Raw genomic sequence first — 26,887 nt, 5'->3', positions numbered from 1 at the left:
TATTTGACATTTAATTTCTGGGAGAAAAAAAGTGCTTTGAAGGAGTTATCCTTTCCAGCTTTTAGAAAATCCTTTCATTACAGGACCAAAGAGATACAGTGTGGGAAGTAAGGCACTTGCCATGCAAACAGCAGCATCCTTCAGGTGAAATTATGTTTTTGAGGGTGATTTGGCTTTTTTTCTGATAAATTTTAGTACTGTTGGAAGTAGGCTGGGGTCGAAAGAGCCCATACCTCTGACTTCTTTCATACCTCTGACTGATGGTACTGAGAGAAAGTTGTCATTAAATGGTAGACTGCTCATTATAGAGGATAGGAGAAATTTTTGTAAAAAGATTATTTGTTGTGAAAGAGCCTTCCTGGAGAAATTGTTATGGATTATTTCCTAGCAAAAAGGTGGGAGTGAAATAACTTTCTTTGTAGTGTTACCTGTTGTAGGTATTTGTGATCCCTAGTGTTTTTTTGTTTGTTTGTTTGTTTGCCTGGGGGCCACCTCTGGTGGTGCTTGGGGCTTACTCCTGGCTCTGCGTTCAGGCATCTTTATTCTAGTCTACTGCTAGTGCTGACTAGCACAATAAAGCCAGAATGAAAATCCATGTCTTTTGTTTAGCTACCCTGGGGAGTCACTCTGCCCCCACCCCAAGTCCACTCTAGCCCCATTTGAAAACTGATGTGGAAAATTGCGAAAGTTGGGCAAAGAAAGGTCCAGTCAGCCCAGAGGACATTGAGAGGCAATGAGCTACAGAAAGCTTTAGCTCACTGTGCAAGACTTTCTGATGTTTTGTGCATCCTGCACACAATCAGCGTCTACTCCAAGAAAGAGACATTTATTCTATCTCCTTTGACCTGTACCAAGAGTGTGGAGGTGGCAGTTGAGTCGTGTAGCAAAGCTTGGGGAGTTAGAGACTGAATAATTGGATATCAGACTAGCTCGTGATGGGCCTTTGCTCAGCTGCCATTTATGAATGCCAGGGTGGCAGCAAAGTGACCTTGAACATTTGTTGTTCTCTCTGAAGCCTTTGCTGATTCCCTGCATCAGAATTCTTGTTCCTTTGGGTGCCCATGAACTTTTATTTTCATTTACTCGCTCAGGTCTGTAGCAAGTAGTTCGTTTTTTCCTTATATAAATCTCTTAAAAATTGGAACCTAGGGGGTCGGAGGAGTGGCACAAACAGTAAGGTGTCTGCCTTGCCTGCGCTAGCCTAGACGATCCCCCAGTGTCCCATATGGTCCCCCAAGCCAGGAACAGTTCCTGATCACATAACCAGGAATAACCCCTGAGCGTCACTGGGTGTGGCCCAAAATATAGGAATCTAATTTTATTCATCACATTAAAAAGTAATGCCCATTTGTAACAATTTATAGTTGTATATTTTTCTATAAGACACAGGTATCCTTGGAGAAATAGAACCTTATTAGAAATAGAACTTTTGATAGTGGCATGTAAAATCACATTATTGTGATATTTTGGGGGACAGTATTTTGTGCATGATTTACCCATCTTATTTATTTTGTTTGTTTGTTTGGGGCCACACCTGGTGGTACTATGGGGTTACTCCTGACTCTGTGCCTAGAAATTACTCCTGGGGGCCCGGAGAGATAGCACAGCGGCGTTTGCCTTGCAAGCAGCCGATCCAGGACCAAAGGTGGTTGGTTCGAATCCCGGTGTCCCATATGGTCCCCCGTGCCTGCCAGGAGCTATTTCTGAGCAGACAGTCAGGAGTAACCCCTGAGCACTGCCGGGTGTGGCCCAAAAACCAAAAACCAAAACAAACAGAAATTACTCCTGGGAGGCTCAGGGATATAGGATGCTGGGGATGGAATCTAAGTTGGCTGCATGCAAGGCAAATGCCCTACACACTGTGCTATTGCTCTGGTTCCCACTCTTCATCATTTTAAGATGTTCAGTGGTTTTCAGTGTTTTCACAGTTACACACCATCACTTTAATCAGTTAGAAAAATTATTTATTACTGGGACCAGAGCTACATATTACTGTAGCAAAGTATCAGATCTAAAGGCAGGTAGGAGGGCAGCTGATGTGAGCTTCCTGGCTTTGTAATTGTGGCTGAGACTTAGGATGAATTGTCTTAGTCTTATGAATGATAGGGGCCAGAAGATGATAGTTAGGCACATGCCTGGGAAATGACCAAGTGTGATTTCTGGAACCACATGAACATCAAGCATTACTAGCTTTGGAGGCTACCTGAGCATCATGGTATCACTCTCTAGGTCCCAGCATTGCTGGCACTACAAGACCTGGGCAGCATCACATTCTGAGGCCCTTGCACTAAACCTGTAGCCTGGCTAGCCAGGAATCACTGGTGAGATTCCTGGGCATTATTTAGGGCCCCCCCAAACATCCTTAAAGATAATCAGATATAGTTCATGGGTATTCCATAAAGATATTCTGAACTTGCTCTCCTGAGTAATTAAGAGAAATAAACCAAGTAATGTCTCTAAAGCCCCTAGTACAGTATCTGGTGAATGAGGGTTTCAGTGACTATCACTTTCCTGGGTTCCTCTTCAGATTCTTATATTTCTAGTAAGAATTTCCAACGTGAAATAATAAATTTTAATTGAGTTTAATTTACTGATGCCTTTCCCTACCCTTTCTGCTTCTTGTTCTCCCCCAGGCTATGCCTTTCTGCTGTTCCAGGAGGAGAGCTCAGTACAAGCTTTGATAGATGCCTGCCTAGAAGAAGATGGGAAGCTGTACTTGTGTGTGTCTAGCCCCACCATCAAGGATAAACCAGTAAGTGACATATAGCCAATTTATGCCCTTCCAAAGTCATGTCAGTGAAATAGCTACTGGCCTCTTTCTTGTTTCAGGAATGCTAATAACCAGGTTCCACTTACTCAGGGTGACTTTGTATGCAGTAAAGCTGGGCTGTTGTTGATGGGAAGCTAATAACAAATTACTGTTTCATTTGGGACCTCATGTAAGCAAATGTATCCTTGAATTTCACATTTCAGCTCCTTAAAGCTAACTCTTATTCAGAAACTCTGGATGGAAGTAAACAATGCCCTCAGTGGTGTGGGCAGCTGATTTCTGTCATCATTTCAAATCAAGGGCAGAAATACTATCTTTACCCATACTCAACAGCGTATATGTTTCTTTGAAAGAAAAGCACTGTGAGGGGTAGCACTTACAGCTAGCTTCATAGAGCCTTTTGGGCCAGCAGCGTGCAAAATAAAATGTATTAACTTAGAACAGAGCAGGAAGCGGAGGGACACACAGAGAAGCTGGAGCCAGAATGATGAAAAATGGGCATAAGGACAGTCTGTGGATTCTGAGCCACACTATGAGTGAGTTCTAAGAAGAAGAGATGCTTTCTTCCATAGGAGAGGGGGTCAGTGGTAAAAGGGTAACAACTGTACTTAGTGAAAGAAAATGACTTGGGTGACATGACAGAAGGTTGTGAAGTTGGAAATGAGGAACAGAAAGTAAAAGCAGTAACATGGAGGACATAAAAGGACTAGGTAATTATTTTGTCTGGGGCCTCTAAGACTTACACAAGGTGTGGGCTTGTCTAGCACCTAAGTGTAGTTTCAGTGAAGGAGTTGGGTAAAGAATAAAAGTTCCCCATTTGAGTCGTGACTCTGATGAACTATGAATAAGTCACCTAATCTTTGCTGGCTGTTGGTTTTCTCAGCTAAAAAAATGAAAAAAATAATGGAATCTCTCTGGAATGTTGAGAAGTTAAAATGAGAGGAAAAGGAAAGTGATAGCATTTCATAATATCAAATACCTTTGGAAGTGTGGGTAATATATATAATCACCATCCTATATCAGAGTGCTGTAGAATTGAGCAGAGGTGTTGAGCCAAATTATTTAGTAATGTTGATTAGGGAGAATGGTGATATCTACAGGGTTTTACAACTGGTTACTCAAATGTGATGTGGAAGATGGGAATATATAAAAAGAAAAGGGGAGGGACTACAGCATGGAAATTTTGAGTCATAGGAGAATAATTGATGCAGAAGAAACAGGGATATTAGCAAGACTGAAAGTGTTATTGTAATTTCTAATTCTGCAGTCATCAAGTTTTAATAACAACAGTGACAATGTGAGATATAAAGTGGGGACAGGAGGTGGAGGAAAAGAGTGGTGAACTTTTATAACTTAGATTTTAATTTAAAACAAGTTGACAGGGGTTACACAGTTCCAAGAAATTGAGGCAGACATACAGACTGGCAGCGGGGTCCTCTTTGTGACTGAGAAGAGCCATTTTGACCCAGGTCACTGCACCCTGAGAAGAGTGTGGCTGCAGAGTGAATGAAGTAGAGCAGTTGCACATTTCTTCTAGTTCATGAACCACACCACAAAACACACACAAAAAAACCACCACCACACTGTAATAGTGATAGTGAGAAAGTAACATAGAACCGCACTATACTTAGTTAATGAAAATGGTAGTTCTGTAGACCCAACTAGTATCAGAACCAACTAGTATAGCCTCTCTGATGAGGGATTAGAGAGGAAATGTTAAGGATACTCAAGGAATGAAAGAAACTATGGTAGGGGCTGGAGAGATAACACAGCGGTCAGGTGTTGCTTTGTGCGCGGTTGACCGAGGACTGATGATATAGTTTGATTCCAGGCATCCCATATGGTCCCGAAAGCCTGCCAGGAGGGATTTCTGAGCACAGAGCCAGGAGTAACCTCTGAGCACTGCCGGGTGTGACCCAAAACAAAACAACAAAAAAAGATTATAGAGGGTATGAGAGTAGAAATGAGAAAACTTCAAACAAAAATGAGAGAACTCCCAAAAAAAACAAAAACAAAAAAATTAGAGAACTGAAAAACTTGGTAGGAGAAATAAAAGGCTCACTAAAAGGCCTCTCCAGCAGAGTAACAGCTGCTGAGGACAGAATCAGTGAGCTGCAAGATAAGCTGTATTACACCTCCAGACAACAGAAGATGAAAAAGAATCTTAAATAAACAAACAGAAGATGGAAAAACATCCTCAAAAATAAATCAAAAGATGGGGCTGGAGCAGTGGTGAAAGTGGTAAGGCATCTGCCTTATCTGCGCTAGCCTAGTATGGACCATGGTTTGATCCTCCATTGTCCCATGTGGTCCCCTAAGCCAGGAGCGATTTCTGAGCGCATAACCTGGAGTAACCCCTGAGCATCACCAGGTGTGGCCCAAAAACAAAAACAAATCAAGGGGCCGGGCGGTGGCGCTAGAGGTAAGGTGTCTGCCTGCCTGCGCTAACCAAGGAAGGACCGTGGTTCGATCCCCTGGCGTCCCATATGGTCCCCCAAGCCAGGAGCGACTTCTGAGCGCATAGCCAGGAGTAACTCCTGAGCGTCACCGGGTGTGGTCCAAAAAGCAAAAAACAAAAACAAAAAAAAACAAAAACAAATCAAAAGACAATAAATGGACACAACATTAGAATCCTTGGGGTCCCAGAGAGCCATGAAGTAAACCCCTATGAAGAATCAGTATTCAGAGACATCATTGCTGAGAAGTTTCCAGAGCGAAAAAGGGCATGCACTCATTCTGGGGCACCGGAATAGTTCAGCTAAAAACATCACAAGGTACATCCTAGTCACAATGATGAAAACCGTAGGTAGAGATAGAATACTGAAAGGAAATTATGTACAAGAGAGCATCCTTATGATTTATAGAATACATATGAAAAGCAACCTTCCAGGACTGAAAGCAATTGTGGGGTATAGTAAAAAACTCAATGAAATGAGCAGCTTACCAAGAATACTTCACCAAATCAGACTCTTATTTAGGTTTGAGGAAGTGATACACAGCATCACGATAAATAACAGCTCAGGAACTTTGCAGGCTCAAAACCAGCTTTAAAAGAAGAACTGAAGGGGCAGGAGAGATAGCTGAAAGAAAGGCATTTGCCTTACATGCAGAAGGTCAGTGGTTCGTATTTCTGCATCCCATATGGTCCCCCAAACCTGCCAGGAGCAATTTCTGAGCACAGAGCCAAGATTAACCCCTGAGCGCTGCCGGGTGTAACCCACCCCCAAAAAAAAAGAAGAACTGAAGAGGGAACTTTAAGGCAAGACAAACCCCACAAACACCAAACTTCTACAAAAAATATGGAACAAACTTCATGACAATAATATCTCAATGTGAATGGACTAACTGCACCAATTGAAAAACATAGAATGGCAAAATGGATCAGATAACTGAATCCAACGTTCTGCTCCCTGCATGAAACACATTTAAATAGAGCAAAAACAAGCTCAAAGTCAAAGACTGGAAGCAATCCTTTAAGCAAACAACTCTGTAAAAAGGCTGGCACGGCCATACTAATATTATACTGCATAGATTTCAGGCTTTAAGAGGTTATAAGAGATAGAGAGGGTTATTTATTAGTAATCAAGGGATATGTACATCAGGAAGAAGTCAGACTCCTAAACTTATATGCACCTAATAAGTGCTTAGCAAAATAGTTAAAACAACTAATAGACTTGAAGAAAGACATGAATAACAATATAACAGTAGTTGGAAACTTCATCACTTCTCTGTCACCACTTGATAGATCAAACAGACTAAAACTCAATAAGGATTTAATGTCTTTGAAGGAAGAAATGAAAGAGAGAAGGTTCATAGATCTATGCAGGTTTTTGATTCCCAAAATGTCAAATATACATACTTCTCCAATGCACATGTGAAATTCTCCAAGATGACTACATGCTGAGCCATAAAACTTGCCTCATTAAAATAAAAAGGATAGAAATTGTATCAACTATCTTCTCAGGTCATGATGCACTAAAATAGAAGTGAATTACAAACATATATGGAAAAATAACTTAAACACCTGGAAGTTAAACAGTTCACTACTGAACTACCAGTGGGTTAAAGAGGAAATCTAAAAGTTCCTGGAAATAAATGGTAATGAGGACACAAATGATCAGAAGTTGTGTAACACAGCAAAGTGTTATTAAGAGGAAATTTTATAGCTTTGCAAGCATTCATCAGGAAGGAAGAAAGAACCTACATAAATAACTTAATGGCACAGCATAAGGAATGGGAAAATGACCAATAAAATGAGCTGAAAGCAGGAAAGAGGAAGAAAATAATAAAACCTCAAGCAGAAATGAATGAACTGGAAACATAAAAATTAATCCAAAAGATCAATGAAATCAAGAGTTGGTTTTTAGAAAAAAAATAAACGAGATTAGACTCGCAAAGAGAGAAACTTAATAAACCCAATTAGAAAATACAAACGGGCCCAGAGAGACAGCACAGCGGCATTTGCCTTGCAAGCAGCCGATCCAGGACCAAAGATGGTTGGTTCGAATCCCGGGGTCCCATATGGTCCCCTGTGCCTGCCAGGAGCTATTTTTGAGCAGACAGCCAGGAGTAACCCCTGAGCAATGCCAGGTATGGCCCAAAAACCAAAAACCAAAAAAAAAAAAAAAAGGGGGCCGGGAAGGTGGCGCTAGAGGTAAGGTGTCTGCCTTGCAAGCGCTAGCGTAGGATGGACCGCGGTTCGATCCCCCGGCGTCCCATATGGTCCCCCCAAGCCAGGGGCGATTTCTGAGCGCATAGCCAGGAGTAACCCCTGAGCGTCAAACGGATGTGGCCCAAAAACCAAAACCAAAAAAAAAAGATGTAAAAAAAAAAAAAAAGAAAAAGAAAAGAAAACACAAACTGTTACGACAGACCATACAGAAATTCAAAGGATAATTGGAAATTACTTTAAGAATCTTTATGCCACAAAATAAGAGAACCTGGAAGAAATGTATAAATTCTTGGACTCCTATAACTTTCTAAGGTTGAAGCAAGGTAATGTGGAATATCTGAACAGATTTATCACTGTTGAGGAAATAGAAATAGCTTCCCCAAAACAAAAGTCCAGGACCACATGGATTCACTAGTGAATTCTTTCAAACCTTTAAAGATAACCTACTGCCTGTCCTTATGGTGAGATTGCTAGAAGAGAATGAAAATTGGGGCTAAAGTGATAGTACAGTGGTTAAGGTGTTTGCCTTGCATCAGCTGACCTGGGTTTGATCCCTGGTATCCCATATACTTCCCTGAATACCTCCAGAAGTGGATTTTTTTTTTTTTGAGTGTAGAGCCAGAAGTAATCTAAGCACCATCAGGTATGACCCACAAACCAAAAAATTAGAGAATTAAAGTTATGTTCTTCTGTCTAAAAACTCAGAAGAGGGGCTAGAGCGATAGTACAGTTGGTAGGGTGTTTGACTTGCATGCAGCCAATCCGGGTTCAATACCCTGCATCCCATATGGTCCCCCGAGCATGCCAGTAGTAGTTTCTGAATGCAGAGCCAGGAGTAACCCTGAGCATGGCCAGGTGTGGCCCAGAAACCAAAATAAATAAATACATGTAAAAAGGCAGAAGAGCAGAGGTACACACAGATAGTTCTACCCATGGTAGATTAAGAACTGTTAAATGGAGGGGAGGAGACTGATGTCTCTGAGTCACTGAGACAAGGACATTGTTTCTTGTCAGAGCAAGGCCTCCCAAGCATTAGGCATCTCTTGAGATGGGCTGAACAATGGTGGAAGTGGCTTGGAGGCAGCTTCATTATTGTGTTTTCTCCCTACACATATGGGGTCATCAGGTTATTATACTTGGTTTAAGAACCTTAGAAAATAATTAGTGTAATTATCTGTTTGAAAATGTTTGTGGAAAACTAACTTTGTTTGATTATTTGCGTTTCTACAAATTTCTGCCTTTGCAGTGTTTACTTTCTGAGCTCAAGTGAAGCAACTTTGATTGAATCTTGATGAATTCTAAATAGTGGCTGACCATTACATAGTTCTTTGTCCCAGGCATACTAAGAATTTCCCTTGTAAAAAAGTTAGCATAAAATTTAGGATGGGTTATGATCCAGAAATAGTACTCCTAGGGATATACCCAAAACACCATGTAGGAAAGCTCTCCGCATTCCTATGTTCATCACAGCACTATTTATAATGTCCAAAAATTTGAAACATCCCAAGTGCCTGATAACAAATGAAACAAGAAACTGTGGCACTTCTACACAATAGAATACTATGCAGCTGTTAGGAAAAATGAAGTCCAAAAATTATCTTATACATGGATGGACATGGAAGTGATTATGCTGAGTGAAATGAATCAGAGGGAAAGGGATGATAGACATAGATTAATCTCACTTATTTGTGGACTATAATAAAAACAAGATTTAGAATGGTAAAAATATCCAGAGACAGTGGAGATGAGGTTCAGGAGGTCTAGCCTAGGATAGGAAGCTTGGTGAGTGCAGATAAAGTAGAGAAGGGCCTACTAGGACTATTATAGATGAAACTGATCACTCTGAACAAGAATCCATCACTGACAAGTACCCATCATTAACGATAGTACAAACCACAGTGTGTGTGTGTGTGTGAGAGAGAGAGAGAGAGAGAATGAGAGAGAGAGAGAGAGAAAGAGAGAGAGAGAGAAATTACCTGTCCCAGAGACAGTAGGTGTGGGGGTGGGAGGGAAATAGAAGACATCGGTGGTGGGAAGGGTGCATTGGTGAAGGGTGGTGTACCTTCTATGACTGAAGCCCAACAATGAAAATTTGTAATCAAAATTTGTATTTTACTTAAATAAAGCAATCAAGAAAAAAATATTAGGGGCCCGGAGAAATAGCACAGTGGCGTTTGCCTTGCAAGCAGCCGATCCAGGACCAAAGGTGGTTGGTTCAAATCCCGGTGTCCCATATGGTTCCCCATGCCTGCCAGGAGCTATTTCTGAGCAGATAGCCAGGAGTAACCTGAGCAATGCCAGGTGTGGTCCAAAAACCAAAAACCAAAAAAAAAAAAAAAAAAATTAGGATGGGAAATAATAGAAGTCCTCCCAAATACATTTTGAATTTTAGAATCAATTTTGGATTCTAGCTCTTTGCTCTTTTGGCCCTTTTTGTTTGTTTGGGTTTTGAGGAGCACACCTAGCTCCCGGCTCTGTACTCAGAAATTACTCTTGGTGGGAATCAGAGGACCATATGGGATCCTGGGGATCAAACCTGGTTTGCCATACATATGCAAGCAAACACCCTACCTGCTATCCTATTACTCTCGCTCCCCCTTTGGCTCCTTATTTAAGCCTTCTACTTTATTTTTCTTGCTTCCAGAGCAAGTGAATTTAACCTGTAAATGTAGATACAAACCGTGGCTCTGGCCCAAAGTGAAGTTGTGCCATGGAACTCCTTTATCAAACCTGACCTTTGGTTCTGCCTGCTCCTTCTTTCTTAGTCTGGCTGCTTTGCAGAATGCCAGTAGTGTTTGAATATTGACACTGCCCTCAGATCTTCCTGGAATTTTCCTTAGAAGTACCTAGATTCCAAAATGACCTCATACATTTTCTACCCTTGCCCAATTCGCATCCCCTCATATTCTATCCTCATTCCCTTTGTGAGGATTCAGTCATCAGTCTTCCTTCTATTGAGTCCCTTCACTTAGCATCCCTAAGATCATGTTTGTTTCTTAAATCAAGTAAATTCCTAATTAGTGGATTTTGGGTAGTATCACTGAGACATATTACAAATGATCATTTCAGTTTTTTGCTTTGTTTTTGTTTGGGGGCCACACTCAATGGTACTCAGGACTTCCTCCTAGTTTGTGCACAGGGATCACTTTTGGAGGACCTCAGGGGTTCATATATGTTGCTAGGGATTAAGTGCAAAGCAAACACTTTAACCCCTATGCTCTTTTCTTTTCACCCTTCTTAACACCCCCCCCCCCCATATATATGTTCTTTTTTTCCAAGGCGCCTGAGATGAAATCCAAGGCATGCGCTTTGTCACCTAGGCACACTCCTGATCCATTATCTTTAAAGCAACTTTGTTCAAACTACCCTGTGTATACCTCCGATCCTGAGCAATAGCAAAAACAACACAAAACAAAACAAAAAAACCCAACAACCTATATTAAGGTCTGATTGACTCCATTTAAGGAATGGGAAGACAAATTAGGGAAATTGTTGGAAACCTCCCAGATCTGTGGGAGTTTTTTTGGTTTTGTTTTCCTCCAGTAAAAGCAGATTCATAGTTCAGAGATTTCAGACATCTCAGATGAAGGCTAAGTAGAGCCCTTGCCCAAGAGGCTAGTGAGGCCAGCAGGTTTTATGAGTCTCTCATCAAGGTTACCCTACTTTTTGAATATATAAATAGACTGAACTTGAAGGTTTAGCAGAGCAAAACTTAAAAGGATCAAGCAAAGATAGCACTGAAAAGAGTAACCTTGAAAAAAGGAGGAGAGGAAGACTGAGAAGTCTTTATAGAATACATCGACCGGAAATGTAAGCTAGCAACCACCTTGGGAAGAGTATGAGAGAAGGTTCCTAATTTTGCTTCCTTAGACTTTATAGTACAACCACAGTATCTAAATCTTCTGAAATGTGATGGGTTTTGCTATATATTTAAAAGCTGCCTTACCACATTACATGAAGTATGCTTTGGGACAGTCAGTCTTAGGTTATATTCATGTGATCACCCACTAAAACTTTTAAAAAAAAGTTAAAAGAAAAAATTGAAGGCAAACTGGAAATAGATGTGGATTTATGGGGAAGAGTGATTTTCGTTTGCTTGTTTGTTTTGGTTTTGTTTTGGTTCACACCCAGCAGTACTCGGGCATTACTTCTGGTTCTGTGCTGAACATTACTCCTGATTCTGCACTCAGAAATCATTCCTGGCAGGTTCGGAGGACCAGGGATTGAACCAAGATTGGCCACATTGAAGGCAAACACCATCCCCTCTGTGTTATCATTTTACCCTAGGGAGGGTATTTTTTTTTTTTTTTTTTGCTTTTGTTTTTTGGGCCAAATTCAGCAGTGCTCAGGGCTTACTCTTGCCTCTGTATCTGGGTCACTCCTAGGGGCCTGAGGGGATGCCCAGGGTCTAACCTCAAACCTGGGGTTGACCATGTGCAAGGCAAGTTCTCTACTGTACTCCAGCCAAGTTCTCTACTGTACTCCAGCCAACCCCCTTTTTTAAAGTTTTGGGTCATATCCACAATACTCAGGGTTACTCATTGGCTTTGCACTCAGGCATTAACTCTGGCAGTGCTCCGAAGACCATATGGAATTTCGGCAATTAAACCCAGGTTGGTTGTGTGCAAAGCAAATGTCCTACCTTCTGTACTATTAGTCTGGCCCCCAGCCACTCATATTTGATACTGTTCATCTATCTATTATTCTGGATTCTCTTACCCCTAATTTATGTATCACTAGGTTCATTAGTACTTTTAGTCACTCTTCTTTAATTGCAAAATAGTCCAAAATTTTTGTATTGGGATTTAAAAATACTCCCAGTCTGACTTTAATGAAATGAGATATTTCTGCTCCCATTTTAGTTTCTAATTTCTATCCTTATTTTTAAGGCCCTCTGTTCTCTGAAGTCTCCTCTGATTACTGCACCATCTGTTAAAATCATACCTACTTTTATGGCTCCTCCAGCCCACATACATATGGCTATTTTTTTTTTTAATAAAATCTTTCCCAGGAAATGCTGGGGTCTTCCAGAGACCAGTTGCAGGGATGATTGTTCTATTGTGTGGTCTAAAGTGTGGTTTAAGGTTTATGCTTGGCCTGGCGGTGGTGCTCAGATATGACAGCATCTGGGTCTATTCTAGGACAGTGCTGGGGAGAGGGGGGAGATAAAAGGGGCAAGTAGCCTATACTGGGTATTCAATTCAAACCTTCACACATGGGGCTAGAGCAATATCACAGCATATAGGGCATTTGCATTGCATGTGGCCAACCTGGGTATAATCCCCAGTATCCCACATAGTCCCAAGCACTGCCAGGAGTAATTTCTGAGTGCAGAGCCAAGAGTAGCCCTTTAGCATTGCTAGGTATGACCCCAAAACAAAACAAATAAAAACCCTCATACATGTACTAGGTGTTTAATTCATACCTTCTCACATAAGCATGTATTTTCTGCTTTTCCCGTTTACCATATACTTAGTTTGGAGATTATACTTATGAAGAAACTGGTAAAATTAGTGTTCTATGCTCATTCAAAGAACTCCATTCCAGTTCACTCAAAAATTGGTTTGTTTCTAGTAAAATCTTAGGTAACTTGAATTTTTTTATGCACATGTTCTCCAACTATTTTAGTGATCAGCCTCATGGTAACAACATCATTTGCTCCTAGGACCATGGAGCATAAACACACATTTATGTGGACAAAATTTTCTGGCTGCAGAATACAGTTGCTGGAGGCTATCAAAATCTCAAGAAAACTCATGCTCAAGAAGAGTGAGTTTGCCTAAAGATACAAAAGTTTTGCCAAGGCAGAAAATTCTGATCAGCTGCTAGTTTCTTTTTTTGACTGCTCGCCCCCATAAGGTACAAGGAGAGGATGTCCTTTTCTCTGTTAGGTGGAGAACAGTGCTTGAGAATAACTAGTACAAGGTGACCTATTTATTGCTAGGTTGAAAGGAGATGTTTAATATGAGTGTGCTTTGAATAGTTCAAGCCATAGTTGGTGCTTTTGTGGCTTAGTTTTAGTAGGTAATAGTGATAAAAATAATCCTTTATGCCATGGACAAGATAAAGATACCTTCAGAAGCCACAAACCAGCTTATTTTCAATACTGTGGGAACACACCAGTCATTCTGTGAGATCTGTGTTGCTGAAAATAGAATTGCTGACAGTCGAGGTAGGTCTGAGTTCACTGCTGCTGAACTCAACTGAGCTGAGCTGTCACAGCTGGATGTCATGGCCCTGGGTTTGCAGCTGATTCAGCCTGGCTGTCAGGTCGGGGACTTGTGCTTGGGGAGAGAGTCATGATGGCCCTGCAGGCTTGGTTTTCTGAGTCATGTATGTTGAGGATTGTAAGATTTGGGAGACAAAAGGAGTTGTAAAAAAAAGAAAAGAAAAGGAGTTGTGTGTGTGTGTTTTCCTGAAAAACTTGAGTGAGGACTTGAAGGATATTGAAAAGAAGGGAAAAGGAACAAGGGTGAGGAGGTGGTTCTCTGGTGTGCGTGCATGTGTGTGTGTGTGTCTGTCTGTCTGTCTGTCTGTCTGTCTGTCTGTCTGTCTGTCTGTCCACAAGCAAAGGCACTATACAGTAGGACGTTCATGGCATGGATGTCTGTGACCCCAGAGATGAAGTAGAGGATTCATAGTGACCTCAGGATAATATTAACTCACTGTAGATATGTGTCTGAATGCTAAGTCATGGGATAATTCAGGTTTCTCATATGGGCCCCAGGATAGTCTAGTGGGATGACAAGTAAAAATCATGTAAAGGACAGCCACAGCATGAGACCAGAGACAACTGGCAGGATGGACAGAAATGCCACAGGAAGGATAGAGGTGGCCGCAGTCAGAAATAGAAACAATGCGCTAACCAGAGAAGTTTGAATTCTATTGAGGCCTGGAGGCCTGGTCATGTTTGAGAACTTGAAGCACTAGGTTTGTTTAATTGCCAGGAGTAAGCCCCAAGGTAGGGCCCTACTCCTTCCACCCCAATAAATAAACATGCATTTAATTATTTGAGAGAATACAAGCAGTATCAGAGAGTCTGGGGACCTTCTTATACACAACAATGCTCCAGGATCTCTAGGCCTCACCTGGCAATGCTTGGAAACATCATGTGTTTGCCATTCAGAAGATGGAGCTGGTACCTGCTTTGCATGTGCTGTCTCACCCCTGTGCTATCTCCCTGGGGATCTTTCCTCTGAATATTTTAGTGTTAATTTTTTTTGGGGGGGGGGGATTTTGGGTCCACACCCGGTGACCCTCAGGGGTTATCCCTGGCTGTGCACTCAGAAATCGCCCCTGGCTTGGGGGACCATATGGCACGCTGGGGGAATCGAACTGCGGTCTGTCTGTCCTAGGTTATTGCCAGGCAGATGCCCACCCTGCCACCTGTGCCACCGCTCCGGCCCCTAGTGTTAATTTTTTTTTTGTTTTTTGGGCCACACCCGGTGTTGCTCAAGGGTTACTCCTGGCTGTCTGCTCAGAAATAGCTCCTGGCAGGCACGGGGGACCATATGGGACACCGGGATTTGAACCAACCACCTTTGGTCCTGGATCGGCTGCTTGCAAGGCAAACGCTGCCGTGCTATCTCTCCGGGCCCGCCCTAGTGTTAATTTTTTAAAGAAGCCACCTTTTAACATTCCAGCAAGAAATGAGTGGACTAGGTCTGGATTGGAGTGAAGTTTCTACATTTTGTTTATTTAGTTGGACTTTATTATGCATATTTAAATATGTATTAAGAGTAAGCTAGAATACGGGGCTGGCGAGGTGGCGCTAGAGGTAAGGTATGTGCCTTGCAAGCGCCAGCCAAGGAAGGACCGTTGTTCGATCCCCTGGCGTCCCATAAGGTCCCCCCAAGCCAGGGGCAATTTCTGAGCGCTTAGTCAGGAGTAACCCCTGAGCATCAAATGGGTGTGGCCCGAAAAACCAAAAAAAAATAAAATAAAATAAAGTAAGCTAGAATAGAATCAAATCCAAGGAGTGCATTTAATAGACAATGTTCCAAAAATAGGTTGCATGGGAATAATTTTGGAATGCTAGTTTAAGCAACAGGTTCCTTACAGCAGTTTTTGAAGTCTTACTTAATATATACTAAATGGTATCCTGAAACTACAAGAAGAGATTGTTTATAACTGTTCCTCAATACTGCCTGTCTGAACAGTCCTGGGCCTCTGGACTTCACAGAGCACACTTTGGGAAACCAGGAAAAGGAAAATTTGTATGTGTAGATCTGTTGCTATCATTTACAGGCTGTTCTTTCAGATTTCTTGGAGGCTAGTGCTGAAGTTACCGTATAGTATAAATTGGTCTGTTTATGCAGTTTTGTGTATTTTGTGCCTTATTTTGATTTTAAAATTTTATAAAAAAAAATCTTTCTTTCTGGGGCCAGAGAGATAGCCCAACAGTAAGGCATTTTCCTTGCAGGCGGCTGATCCAGAACAGACCCAGTTCCATTCCTGGCATCCCATATGGTCCCTGAGCTTGTCAGGAGTGATTTCTGAGTACAGAGCCAGGAGTCACACCCTGAGCATCACCGGGTGTGACACAAAAACAAATCAATCAATCAATAAACTACTTAAAAAAAAACCTTGGTTCTGGGACCACACCCAGCAGTTTTCAGGGGGTTTTGTCTAACTGCACTTAGGGGATCACTCCTGGCAGTGCTTTAAGGGACCAGGTAGGGTTCAGGGATTGAAGCAAGGTCACATACCAGGCAAGTGCCTTAACTATATTACCTCTAAAGCCCCTGACTTGCCCCTTTATTATAAAAAGATTTTATCATTTAGTAAATAATGATTACAAATCAGATAATTAAGCCAGAAGATACTATTTTAAAGACAAATAATTCAGCTAAAATTAGGTTTCATGTCCTCACCAGAGCTTCCATAGTAGTAGCACAGTAATTTTCATAGTGAAAAGAACTGAAAGAAAGTAGGTACGGATCTGAATCAATTGATAAGAGTTTATCCCTGCATGTGTGAGAGGCCGGGTTCAACACCCCAATTCCTAGTACCATTCAGAATGACTCTGCTGTGCCCCCAGCATTGCCATCAAAAATATACCAATAAACGAAGGAATAATTATTTGTGTCTCTCTTCTCATTGATGCTGTGGGAGGACAACATTCCATTCTGAGTTATGTGGTAGTTTTTAGATCCTTCTAGCTAGAGCTCAGGATTATAGACGAGGGCCCAGAGGACAGAACTGACCTTTAGCCAGTGCAGTGACTTTCATGTTTGAATTCATTTCCAACTTTTAAAAACTTTAAAGGATTTGCACACATAAAAGTTGTATTTCTTTTTTTGTTTGTTTGTTTTTGTTTTGGGGCCACACCCACTGGTGCTCAGGGATTATTCCTGGCTCTCTGCTCAGAAATCCCTCCTGGTAGGCACTGGGAACCAAATGGGATGCTGGGATTTGAACCACTATGGTTCTGGGTCGGCCACTTGCGAGGCAAACGCCCTACCACTGTGCTAACTCTCCAGCCCCAAAAATCTATATTTCTAGCTACTGTTGAAAAAGGAAAAGGTCTGACCACTGTTCACAAGTTACCATTCACTTTTTTTGGAATGGAGTGTCTCCTTCCTTTATAGGAGCTGCTAAGGGCTGCTATATGGTCTAGCATATGTCTCATGTGCGAAGCTCTAAACTGACTTGTTGGCATCTCAAAACAAAGAAAAGGAATGGTGCTTACTGCAGTGTGTCACTACCTACCTACATAAGGGGTTTTGCCCTTTTTTGAGGGCGCTCAGGATTTTCTCCTTGCTTTTGTGCTCTGAGTGCTCAAGGGACCATATGGCAGGGGTGAACCAGGGTCGGCCACATGCAAAGCAAGTGCTTAGCCCCTGTGTTATCTTTCTGTCCCAAGAGGTTTACTTTTGCCCTTAAAAAGATTTTGTCCTGGGCCTGGAGAGATAGCACAGCGGCATTTGCCTTGCAAGCAGCCGATCCAGGACCAAAGGTGGTTGGTTCGAATCCCGGTGTCCCATATGGTTCCCCATGCCTGCCAGGAGCTATTTCTGAGCAGACAGCCAGGGGTAACCCCTGAGCATCGCCGGGTATGGCCCAAAAACAAAAAATACAAAAAACAAAAGATTTTGTCCTAAAGGCTTGATGCATTTGTGGATCCTTATTCAGCTTTATAGGAATTCAGCTTTTTGTAGCCCTTGTTTTAAAACACAGGATGGCGGCCAGAGTGATAGTGTAGGGTGTTTGCCTTGCATGCAGCTGACTCTGATTTGATCTCTTATCTCATATGGTCCCCCCAAGCTGGCTGGTCAAGAGTAATTCCTGAGTACAGAGCCAGGAGTAACTAACCCCTGAGCATTGCTGGATATGCTTCCACCCACCCACCGCCCAAAAATAAAATCAACCACAACAAAAACCTACAGGATAACATGCATGTGTTACCAAACGTGTGTTGCTGCAGGGCAGTGTGGCCTATGTACATGCCTTTACAACTTCCATCTTGAGATGTGTACTATGAGCTCTGTCTGCTTTGGAAAAATGTGTGTTTTCTCTCGAGCACATAATCTTAACTTACCTTTCCTTACCTCCCCTTCTTCCCCATTAAACTTGTTATATTTTACAAATAAAAACACAGAATACCAAATACAAGGAGTGCTGCCTCCCGGTTGATGTCACATTGCCTCTGTCTAGAGACACCTCAACAAGCAGGTGTGGTTAGGCTGCTGTAGGAGGCAGGGCTTCACCAGGCTCATTTAAGGACTATCCCCATACATGGTGAGGCCTTTACCTGTTTGGCAACACTAAAGAATAATGGATTCACAAGCACACATCTAGTGAGCCCTATATTGTCAACATTGCATTTATAGGGAAGAGTTTCTATTGTATCAAGATAATTCACCCATTCTCAAAAATTATCATTAAAGATGATTAAAGCAGCTTTCATATAAATTCTGATCTCTTAAGATATTTGAAAAGTGGTCGGAGAGATAGCATGGAGATAAGGCATTCACCTTGATGCAGAAGGTCGGTGGTTGGAATCCCGGCATCCCATATGGTCCCCCTAGCCTGCCAGGAGTGATTTCTGAGCATAGAGCTAGGAGTAACCCCTGAGCGATGCTGGGTGTGACTCAAAAACAAAACAAAACAAAACAAAACAGATATTTGAAGGATGTGAGGGCAATCTGGCTGCGACATCTTCTGTCATCCTATTGATCTTAGGGTTGATTCAGCTGATCTGGCTGGCTAGGCAAGTGTCCCCTTTCTCCCTCACTGCTCTATGTGCTCCATGTTTGTCTCCTGAAGCTGCATGTTTGGTCTAAGATGGGGGTCTCAAACTCACACCCACAGGCCGTTTGTGGCCCTCCATACAACATTTTGTGGCCTGCGGCCGGCCTTCAAATATCACAGTATTAGCGATTATTTACTTACCGAATAATCGCAATAAAAATCGCATTAGTAAAAAAAAATCGCATTAAACATTTGCATACCCTGAGCAGTTCCGTTTGGGGTATGCAGATGTTTAATGCGATTTTTTTTGTGATTTTTTTCTTACTAATGTGATTTTTTATTGAGAATATTCAGTAAGCGAAATCCCTTATGCAGCCCTGCCTTACCCCGACTTTGCCTCCTGCGGGCCCCAGGTAAATTGAGTTTGAGATCCCTGGTCTAAGAGGACAGCCTTCCCTGAATAGAGATAGACCTTTTTTTGGTTGAGTGGCTGTGCTCCCCTGCCAGAACTTCCAAACAAGCTTTCAAGGTCCATTTGTAGGAGAACGTAAGGGTAGTCAAACTTCCAAGATTCCAGTCACATCCAAATGAGGTGCTGCACGTGGCAATCTGCCTTCCTTTAAAAAAAAAAAAAGATATTTGAATATCTTGAAAGTCTGATACTGTGACATAGAGAGCATACATGCAAATAGACATGATAAAGGTATCAGAACCAGAAAGTGCAATAATCAAGAAAGAAAATGGGGGGCCAGGTATGAAGTAAAAGAATCTTTTGAAGGTGGAGAGTGTATCTGATGTGAGATTGAGTTTTATTTCAGAGAGAAACATGGTTGTTGAGTGTAGTTCCTTTGTTAACTGTCCACCCGCCATGCTTTACCTTTGGGATGTGCATTTAGAAGGTTCTGGTACTGGCCTGCCTATTTTTGACATCATCTGATTTTGCTCTGGTGTGAGTTTTAAGTTGCTGTTTCCTGGTAACAGTTTTGTGAATACCTTATTTTCATCCTGCACCCTTTTATTTTTACCTGCTATATTAAATGCCAAGAACAGGGTAAGGGAATGAGTTAGGTGTAATATAAATAAATAATGCAAGGGTAGGGGAGATGCCAGGGAACAATGGACAGTAATGAGAGCTCTCTGCAAGGTTTGAGCTCATCTGAAAGTTCTTTTGAGCAGCAGCAACCTATTATAGACATCAGAACTTTCTAGACTTCCAATTAAATGAAACAAGATCACTATGGACACTACACGGAAATCATTTTTCATTTGTCAGATGAAGTGATCCACAAGGAGAGAATTGTGCAGGTAGGGTGCTTGCTTTACATGTTGCTGACCCAAGTCTGATTCCTAGCATCCCAGAGGGTCTGCCAAGTACTGCCAGTGTAGAGAAAGGAGTAAGCCTTGAGCATCACTAGTTGTGGCCCAAAACAAAACAAATAAAAGAATTGTGTAGGTTTTTACCCTCATTGTTTTGCTTCTTATCCTTATTGGTGAGGGGCAAAGGTGAGAGATATTCCTTAAGGACAGAGAAGGGTTCTCTGTTTCTGCATGTGGCCAGCTTCGCAGTGGGCTGTGTGATTGGTTCTAGGTAGAGCTGAATGTTTAGTTTGGGAGAGGGTTTTTTTTTTTTTGTGGTCATATTTGTTTTGTTCTGTTATTTAATAATTCAGTGATTATTGAAAGGAATACGATCAGAGGTCAAAATTCTAAGGAAATATCTTAATTTTCCCTAAATGATACAATGATAAAATAGCACATGCCATGGATAGGAAGTCAAGACACAGAGAAGGTAGGTATATTATCAGTGGGGGAGAAGGGCTGAGCCTTAGTGATAAGGTACTTGCCCTTGTACGTGGCTGACCACCCTAGCTTCAGTCCCTATTGTGCTCCGTCCACTGCCAGGAGTAATTCCAGAGTGCAGAGCTAGGAGTAACTACTGAGCATCACTGGTTATGACTGGCTTCAAAACCAAAGCAAACAAAAAAAAATACATATTACCAACAGTAATATTACAAGTTTTTTTTTTGTACTCTGAAAATTTACTTCAATTTCTAGGCATGCCTCTTTTACCAGTCTCATTTAGGAAAATTAGATAAATCAAAAATAGATAACCTTGTTTCAGCATTTGATATCACTGATGATAAGTACTGATCTGTGTTAAAACCATATTAGTGAAATATAAATGTTTTCATTTTAGAGGATAAAATTTTAAAAGTTTGGGACCAGAGAAATGGTACAATGAGTAAGATGCTTGCTTTGCATCTGGGTCCAATCCTTAGCATTCCATATGGTCCCCCAGCACCGCCAGGAATGATTCCTGACTGCAGAGCTACGAGTAACTTCTGAGCATCTTAGCGTGTGGTCCCTCAAACAAAACAAAACAAAAATAAAATTTTTAAACTGGACATAGAGGTCTTTTAAAAGAAAAAGTCTCTGGGCCCAGAGAGATAATACAGTGGTTAAGCCCAGCACACTACAGAACTAAATTGGATCCCTGGCATCCAAAATGGTCCCTCAAGTTTCCCAGGAGTAGTCTCTGAACACAGAACTAGGAATAAGCCCTGTGTACAGTTGAGTATGATCCAAACACCAAAAAATAAAATAGAAAAAAATTACTCCTAATTAGATGGACTGTTAAAACCAAACTACTGACTCAAAAAAATAGCTCAAAAGGGCTAACTCACTCTATGTGGGAATTCTTGGATTTGATTCCTGGTACCTACCATATGAGCCACCCAAGAACTGAGAAAGTACTATATTGTCATAAGCATTATGACAGCTTGTTATGTATTAAGTGGATCTTACTCCAAACCCAAAATCTGTATCTAAAAATATATCTTTACATTCAGAATATGTCTTTTGAAAAAAACAAACAAAAAAAAAAAACAAATAAAAAAGCAACCAACAAATTATGTCCATAGCTGTTTTCTGAAGAATTCACAATATGTCTATAACTGTAGTGGTTTTCAGTCTTAGATCTGTGGACTGGTGGGTGAAAAACACTGGTGATCAGTGTAGTGTATAGAACTTGTAAGTGGATTTCCCAAGAGGGCTCTTGACAGGCACTTTATACAGATTACAGTAATTAATAACAGGATGTTGTTTGGGTTGTGTACATGGTTAAATGCACAAATCAATGGGTTTGTTTTTAGTTACTATATTCTCATTTGGGGTTGATGGAAATAAAGTAAGGACCAAGTAAACGACTTTTTTTCAGGTGCAAATTCGACCATGGAACCTAAGTGACAGTGACTTTGTAATGGATGGTTCTCAGCCCTTGGACCCCAGAAAAACTATCTTTGTTGGGGGAGTTCCACGACCCCTTCGAGCTGGTGAGTGGAAATAGTAACACCACAACAACGAAGCCAACAACAAAATCTCCAATACATTTAGTCTACGTATTGTCTAGGTTTTCAATCAGCTATATACATAATCTTCAAAAAGAGGGCTGGGATGGTGGTTCCAGAGTTAACTTTTGGAGCATTTATTTTGGAGGATTTTCTCCCTCATATGCTCTTTTATGGTACAAGAAGGCATTTCATTAAACTGTTATTATAAAAGGATGAATTCTGTTTAGTGCTTTCCTATTCAACCATGTACTTTTAAATAATTGTGTATTTGATAGTGTGTACATTCTTATCCTGATTAGCTTTGTGACGAATGACAAAAAAGCCACTCCCTCAGAAATATATCCTGGGCATTTGTGTGCTCATGACTAGGCTGGAAATTGTGTTGCTGGGAAGCTAACATCCTCTTCCCATGCACTCTTTCTTATACACTTTGAACAATTAGTTTTTTACTTGAGAATATTTTTAAGTTTAACAGCTTCCCTGTTGTTTTTAACTTCCTTGATGATAAAAGAAATAGTCACACTTGCTAGAACTGGGTAGAACCATTGTGGTCTGGAGCATTTGAAATAGTGCTGAGTTGATGACTTAGTACGTAAATCCAAAGACAGACCTCATTAGCTGTGGATTAATGTTACTGCTAGGAGGTTAATAAAATGACTTATGAGAGCCAACTGTTTCGGTGCTTCAAATAAATTGAGGGTTTTAAGATGAAAAAAATAAGGTTGCTTAGGATAGCAAGTTCTCTCATTTGTTACAAATATATGGATTTGACAAATACAAAGAAAGACCAAAAAGACCATTAAAATTAAGTTGAGAAAATAAGAGTTATGATATATGTTGTGACAGACTTTATGACTTAATTTGGGAAATAACTTTTTTTTTTTTTTTTTTTGGTTTTTGGGTCACACCTGGCAGTGCTCAGGGGTTATTCCTGGTTCCAGGCTCAGAAATTGCTCCTGGCAGGCACAGGGGACCATATGGGGCGCCGGGATTCGAACCGATGACCTCCTGCATGAAAGGCAAACGCCTTACCTCCATGCTATCTCTCCGGCCCCGGAAATAACTATTTTTAACATTTCAAATTTAACTCTAGTCTATTCCTTAAAGATAACTTTTAGACTTACATAAAAATATATTCACAATTCCATTTTGAAATATTTTTAAACACATGAATAACCAAGTATGGCATTTGTAATTTTTAAACTTTCAGACATTAAAATGTCTCTAGGTCTTACTTTGATTTCATAGAAACTTATATGGAAGTGGAAGTGGAAAAAGCAAAACAGCAGATACCATCTCTTTATCTGCTGTCAAATAAAAGTTTAGAAGGGCCTCAAACATGAACAGTATAGTGATAAAAGCAATTACCTCCCATTGTTTCTAAACCGGTTGTGTTTTGAACGCAAATATGTGGGGTTGGGTGCATTTAGGAACATTCCTGACTATCTAACTGTTATTAGGTTTAGGAGTAGAGAGAAAAAGAGAAATATCCCTTTGTGGTTCTCCTTTAATTGTATATATGTTCTATAAATGCAAATATTCATTGTTAATATAATAGCTATTCTTTCTTTCAACTAACTACAAAAATTAGTTTAACTATTTTAGCCTTTCTCTTCCTAGATGGGAATCAGGAAAAAAATAAAATAAACCTAAGAAAAACCCACAGTAAAGATAATAGCGCTGACCTCAATGTTTATTTTTAAATTAAAGACACAAAAGTTTATAGACTACATTTTTTTATTATTCACCATTATTTATTTTATTTCAAAGGATATGTAGTAGTTTCTATCATTTCCCTATTATAAGTCCTGTGAATACCCACATTTCATGCTTGTGTGATCATACTAGCATTGCATAAACCCAAATCCAAGAACTTGAGTTATATTCTTCCTTTAACAACCTGTGCTTACAAAACCCTACAAATTAAAGAATTCGGTAAAAAATATGTTCAGTTTCTAATCAGAAATGGGATTTTCATCTTTTCTCTCTTGAAAGTAAACTCTTTTGTTAAGTCTTGAAGTTCTTTGCTTAATTAAAAAAAAATTTTAATGTTTGGTTTTAATTGTGTTTTGTTGTTGTTGGTTTTTTTTGGGGGGTGAGGGGATTTTGGGTCACACTCCATGGTTTCAGAGTTTAGTTCTGGCTTTGCACTCAGAAATCATGCCTAGCAGTCTCAGGGGACTATATAGGATGTTGGGGATCAAGCCCGGGTTGGCCACTTGCAAGGCTAACACCCTTTCCATTGTGCTGTTTCTCTGACCCCTGGGTTTTATTTTGTTTTACTTTGCTTATGTGATGAGCAGCCTACAATCACTTTCTATATACCAAAAATTTAGCTGTTTTCTGATTGATTAAACAATTTGTACTATCTTCTAATTTTACTAACCTACTGACTTTTACTATGATAAACAAAACATCCAGCTTAATAATCTTATCTAAACAAAAACAACTTTTATCCATCTGCTTTTATCCATGTGAATAGAATTGTTTCTTTAAAACATACTGATCTTTGTGGACAGATATGTGCTTAGGAAAAAATCATTTTAAAGCTAGATCTTTTTGACTGTTCTAGACAATGTTAAATTGAATCCATTGCTATTATTGACTTAAACAGTAAACCTTTATTGAGCATCCACTGTTACTGCCACTGAGCACAAGTTTATATCATGCCAAACTGAATGAATACTCCACTGTCATTTACAGGTCATCATCTTCAGAGTCAGATTTCAGAACAGAAGAAAATAAATGTATTAATAGAATGCTAACTCTGATTTAATTGGGTGCTAAATTATATCCTTGAACGTAATGATTCTCAAATTAGGTTTTGAAGTAATTTATGCCATTTAAAAATTATTATTTCCAGGAGAATATTGTGCTGTGGAATTCTTGAAACTATTTCTGGCACTACTTCAGTAGTGACCATATTCAACAAATAAGATTTTAGATGTCTAGACAGCTTTTCAGCTTATTCAGGGCCAAAAAGTGTCTTTTTGACTTGTCACAGTAACATTAAAATGTTATTACCCCCTGGATTTTGTTACACATTTCTATGCTGTTATAATATTACTCTATGATAGTATACCATAAAGATTTTACCTCTATAGAGTCTATACATTCTCTCATTGCATGGACAATTAAAAAACAGGGCAACCTGTTTAAAACAGTATTGTCTCAACTTTTACTTTGCTCCTTCCAGTTCTTTGATCAACCTTCCTTGGTTGGAAAAAAAAAAACAGATATCTAGAAAAATTAACTTGAAAGTGGAAAACTATTTATTAGAAATTCTAGGTCGCTATCCAAAGTTAGATTGTCTGATGATTGATTTCTCTAGATCCTTTTATCTCCTGTTGCTCCTTTTCATCACTCCTGTCAATGCCAGGGGCAAGACAAAGACAGTTTGCTTAAAGTTTTCAGGTATTTTTCAAATCTTTTTTTCCCTACACACCCTACTTTAATCCCACCATCTTGCCTAGGAAAAACTATAGTGAATTACCATGCCATCATGTGGCTAAATTCACAGGGAAAGAGAAAGTATTAGTTCTACTATTATCATCTGGATATGCAAGAGTATACCACTACTCTTGCTTCAAGTAATGTAAGTCAGATGTCTTCTGAAACTCAACATAGAAATGGCCTGTTGATAGCCCTGTGGTATGAGCACTTCTCCAGAATGCCTCCTTTGCTGTGAGAGGAAATAAGTGGGTTATGAGATCAACCAGGGAAAAGAATGAAGGAAGCATCTGGCTCTTGTATTTTCCCCTAGTTTGTAAACTTGAGCATTTCTTGGATTCCTTCTGTTAATTTAGACATCTGATTTGAGGAGTACCTCAGTTATTAAGCTTTGGGATCTATCCATCCCAACTGTGATTAGGCCTGAAATGACTATAATTTTTATTTCTGGTTCGAGAGGTGAGTTATTTGTTCACTTCACAACTTCTTTCCAACCAATAGTTTACTTGACTGAATCCTAATGCAGTTAATCTTGAGAGGCTGCTTACCTTAGTTTCTGGAGCCTACGCCTTGCTTGTCATCTTTAGGTCTCTCAGCTTTTTGAACTCTTGCTTCAAGGATTCTTCTCCCTGTTTTCCCTTCCCTACTAATATTTTCTGATAGATTCTAGAGATTTCTTCTGTTTGTTTTCTCTCTCTTGTAAGAATTGCTTTACTGTAGTAGAAAAACATTTTTACAGGAAATATTAATATCTAAAAATCATACATTCTGAATTTTCCTAAAGTCACTTATTTCAAAAATTCTATACAAAATTATTGATAGTTTACATGTGTAAGGAACCATATCTTAATTTGTGACTTAGAAAATAGAATATACATAGATTGAGTATATTATTGAGATTGAGAATATGTATATGTATATATATGCATATATATATAATAGACTGAGGTATAAATGATCATATCAGTCTTCTATCAGGGTTCTCAGCAATAGAGAGACTTTCTTTCATCAAGTCCCAAGTTTGTCTGGACAGCTCATACAGAACATATTGACTTGATCATCTGCATTGTCTTTGTGGTTAAGGAATTCTCTTTTTCTTTTTTAATTTATTATTGAGGTAACATGATTTATAACAGTATTACTGTTTTATACTTACAGTATTCTTTCACCTCCCCATTGCAACATGTCAGTAACCATTTACCATTATCCCAAGGTCATTAAGGATTATCCAATGTTAGCATATGTTTATGCTTTTCTTCACCCTGCAGAATAAACTCTAACTCATTGCTGATATTAAACTTGGCTATATTTGTGACAAGTTGAGTATACATTAGCATAAAATCAAAGTAAAACTGGTTTCAGTTGGTACTATTGGAGCAGAAACCAGGACATGTAACTATAAAGCAAAAATGTTTAAGTAGAAGAGAGTAAAATCCCCACAAAGCGAACATT

General features: G+C 40.1%; 1 protein-coding gene across 4 annotated transcripts in view; it reads left to right on the top strand.

Annotated features, from left to right (window-relative positions):
* The window catches only part of CPEB3 (cytoplasmic polyadenylation element binding protein 3), a 221,457-nt gene that overhangs the window by 172,435 nt on the left and 22,135 nt on the right, over window positions 1-26,887 (top strand). For all 4 annotated transcript variants that reach the window (XM_049790848.1, XM_049790850.1, XM_049790849.1 and 1 more), the window contains 2 exons: window positions 2,634-2,752; window positions 21,853-21,967. In XM_049790848.1, the coding sequence (XP_049646805.1) occupies window positions 2,634-2,752; window positions 21,853-21,967 (234 nt within the window). The remainder of the gene's footprint in view (window positions 1-2,633; window positions 2,753-21,852; window positions 21,968-26,887) is intronic.

The sequence above is a fragment of the Suncus etruscus genome, chromosome 17, assembly GCF_024139225.1.
Source record: "Suncus etruscus isolate mSunEtr1 chromosome 17, mSunEtr1.pri.cur, whole genome shotgun sequence".
Classification (NCBI taxonomy): Eukaryota; Metazoa; Chordata; class Mammalia; order Eulipotyphla; family Soricidae; genus Suncus; species Suncus etruscus.
This window is presented reverse-complemented; position numbering and strand designations above follow the sequence as displayed.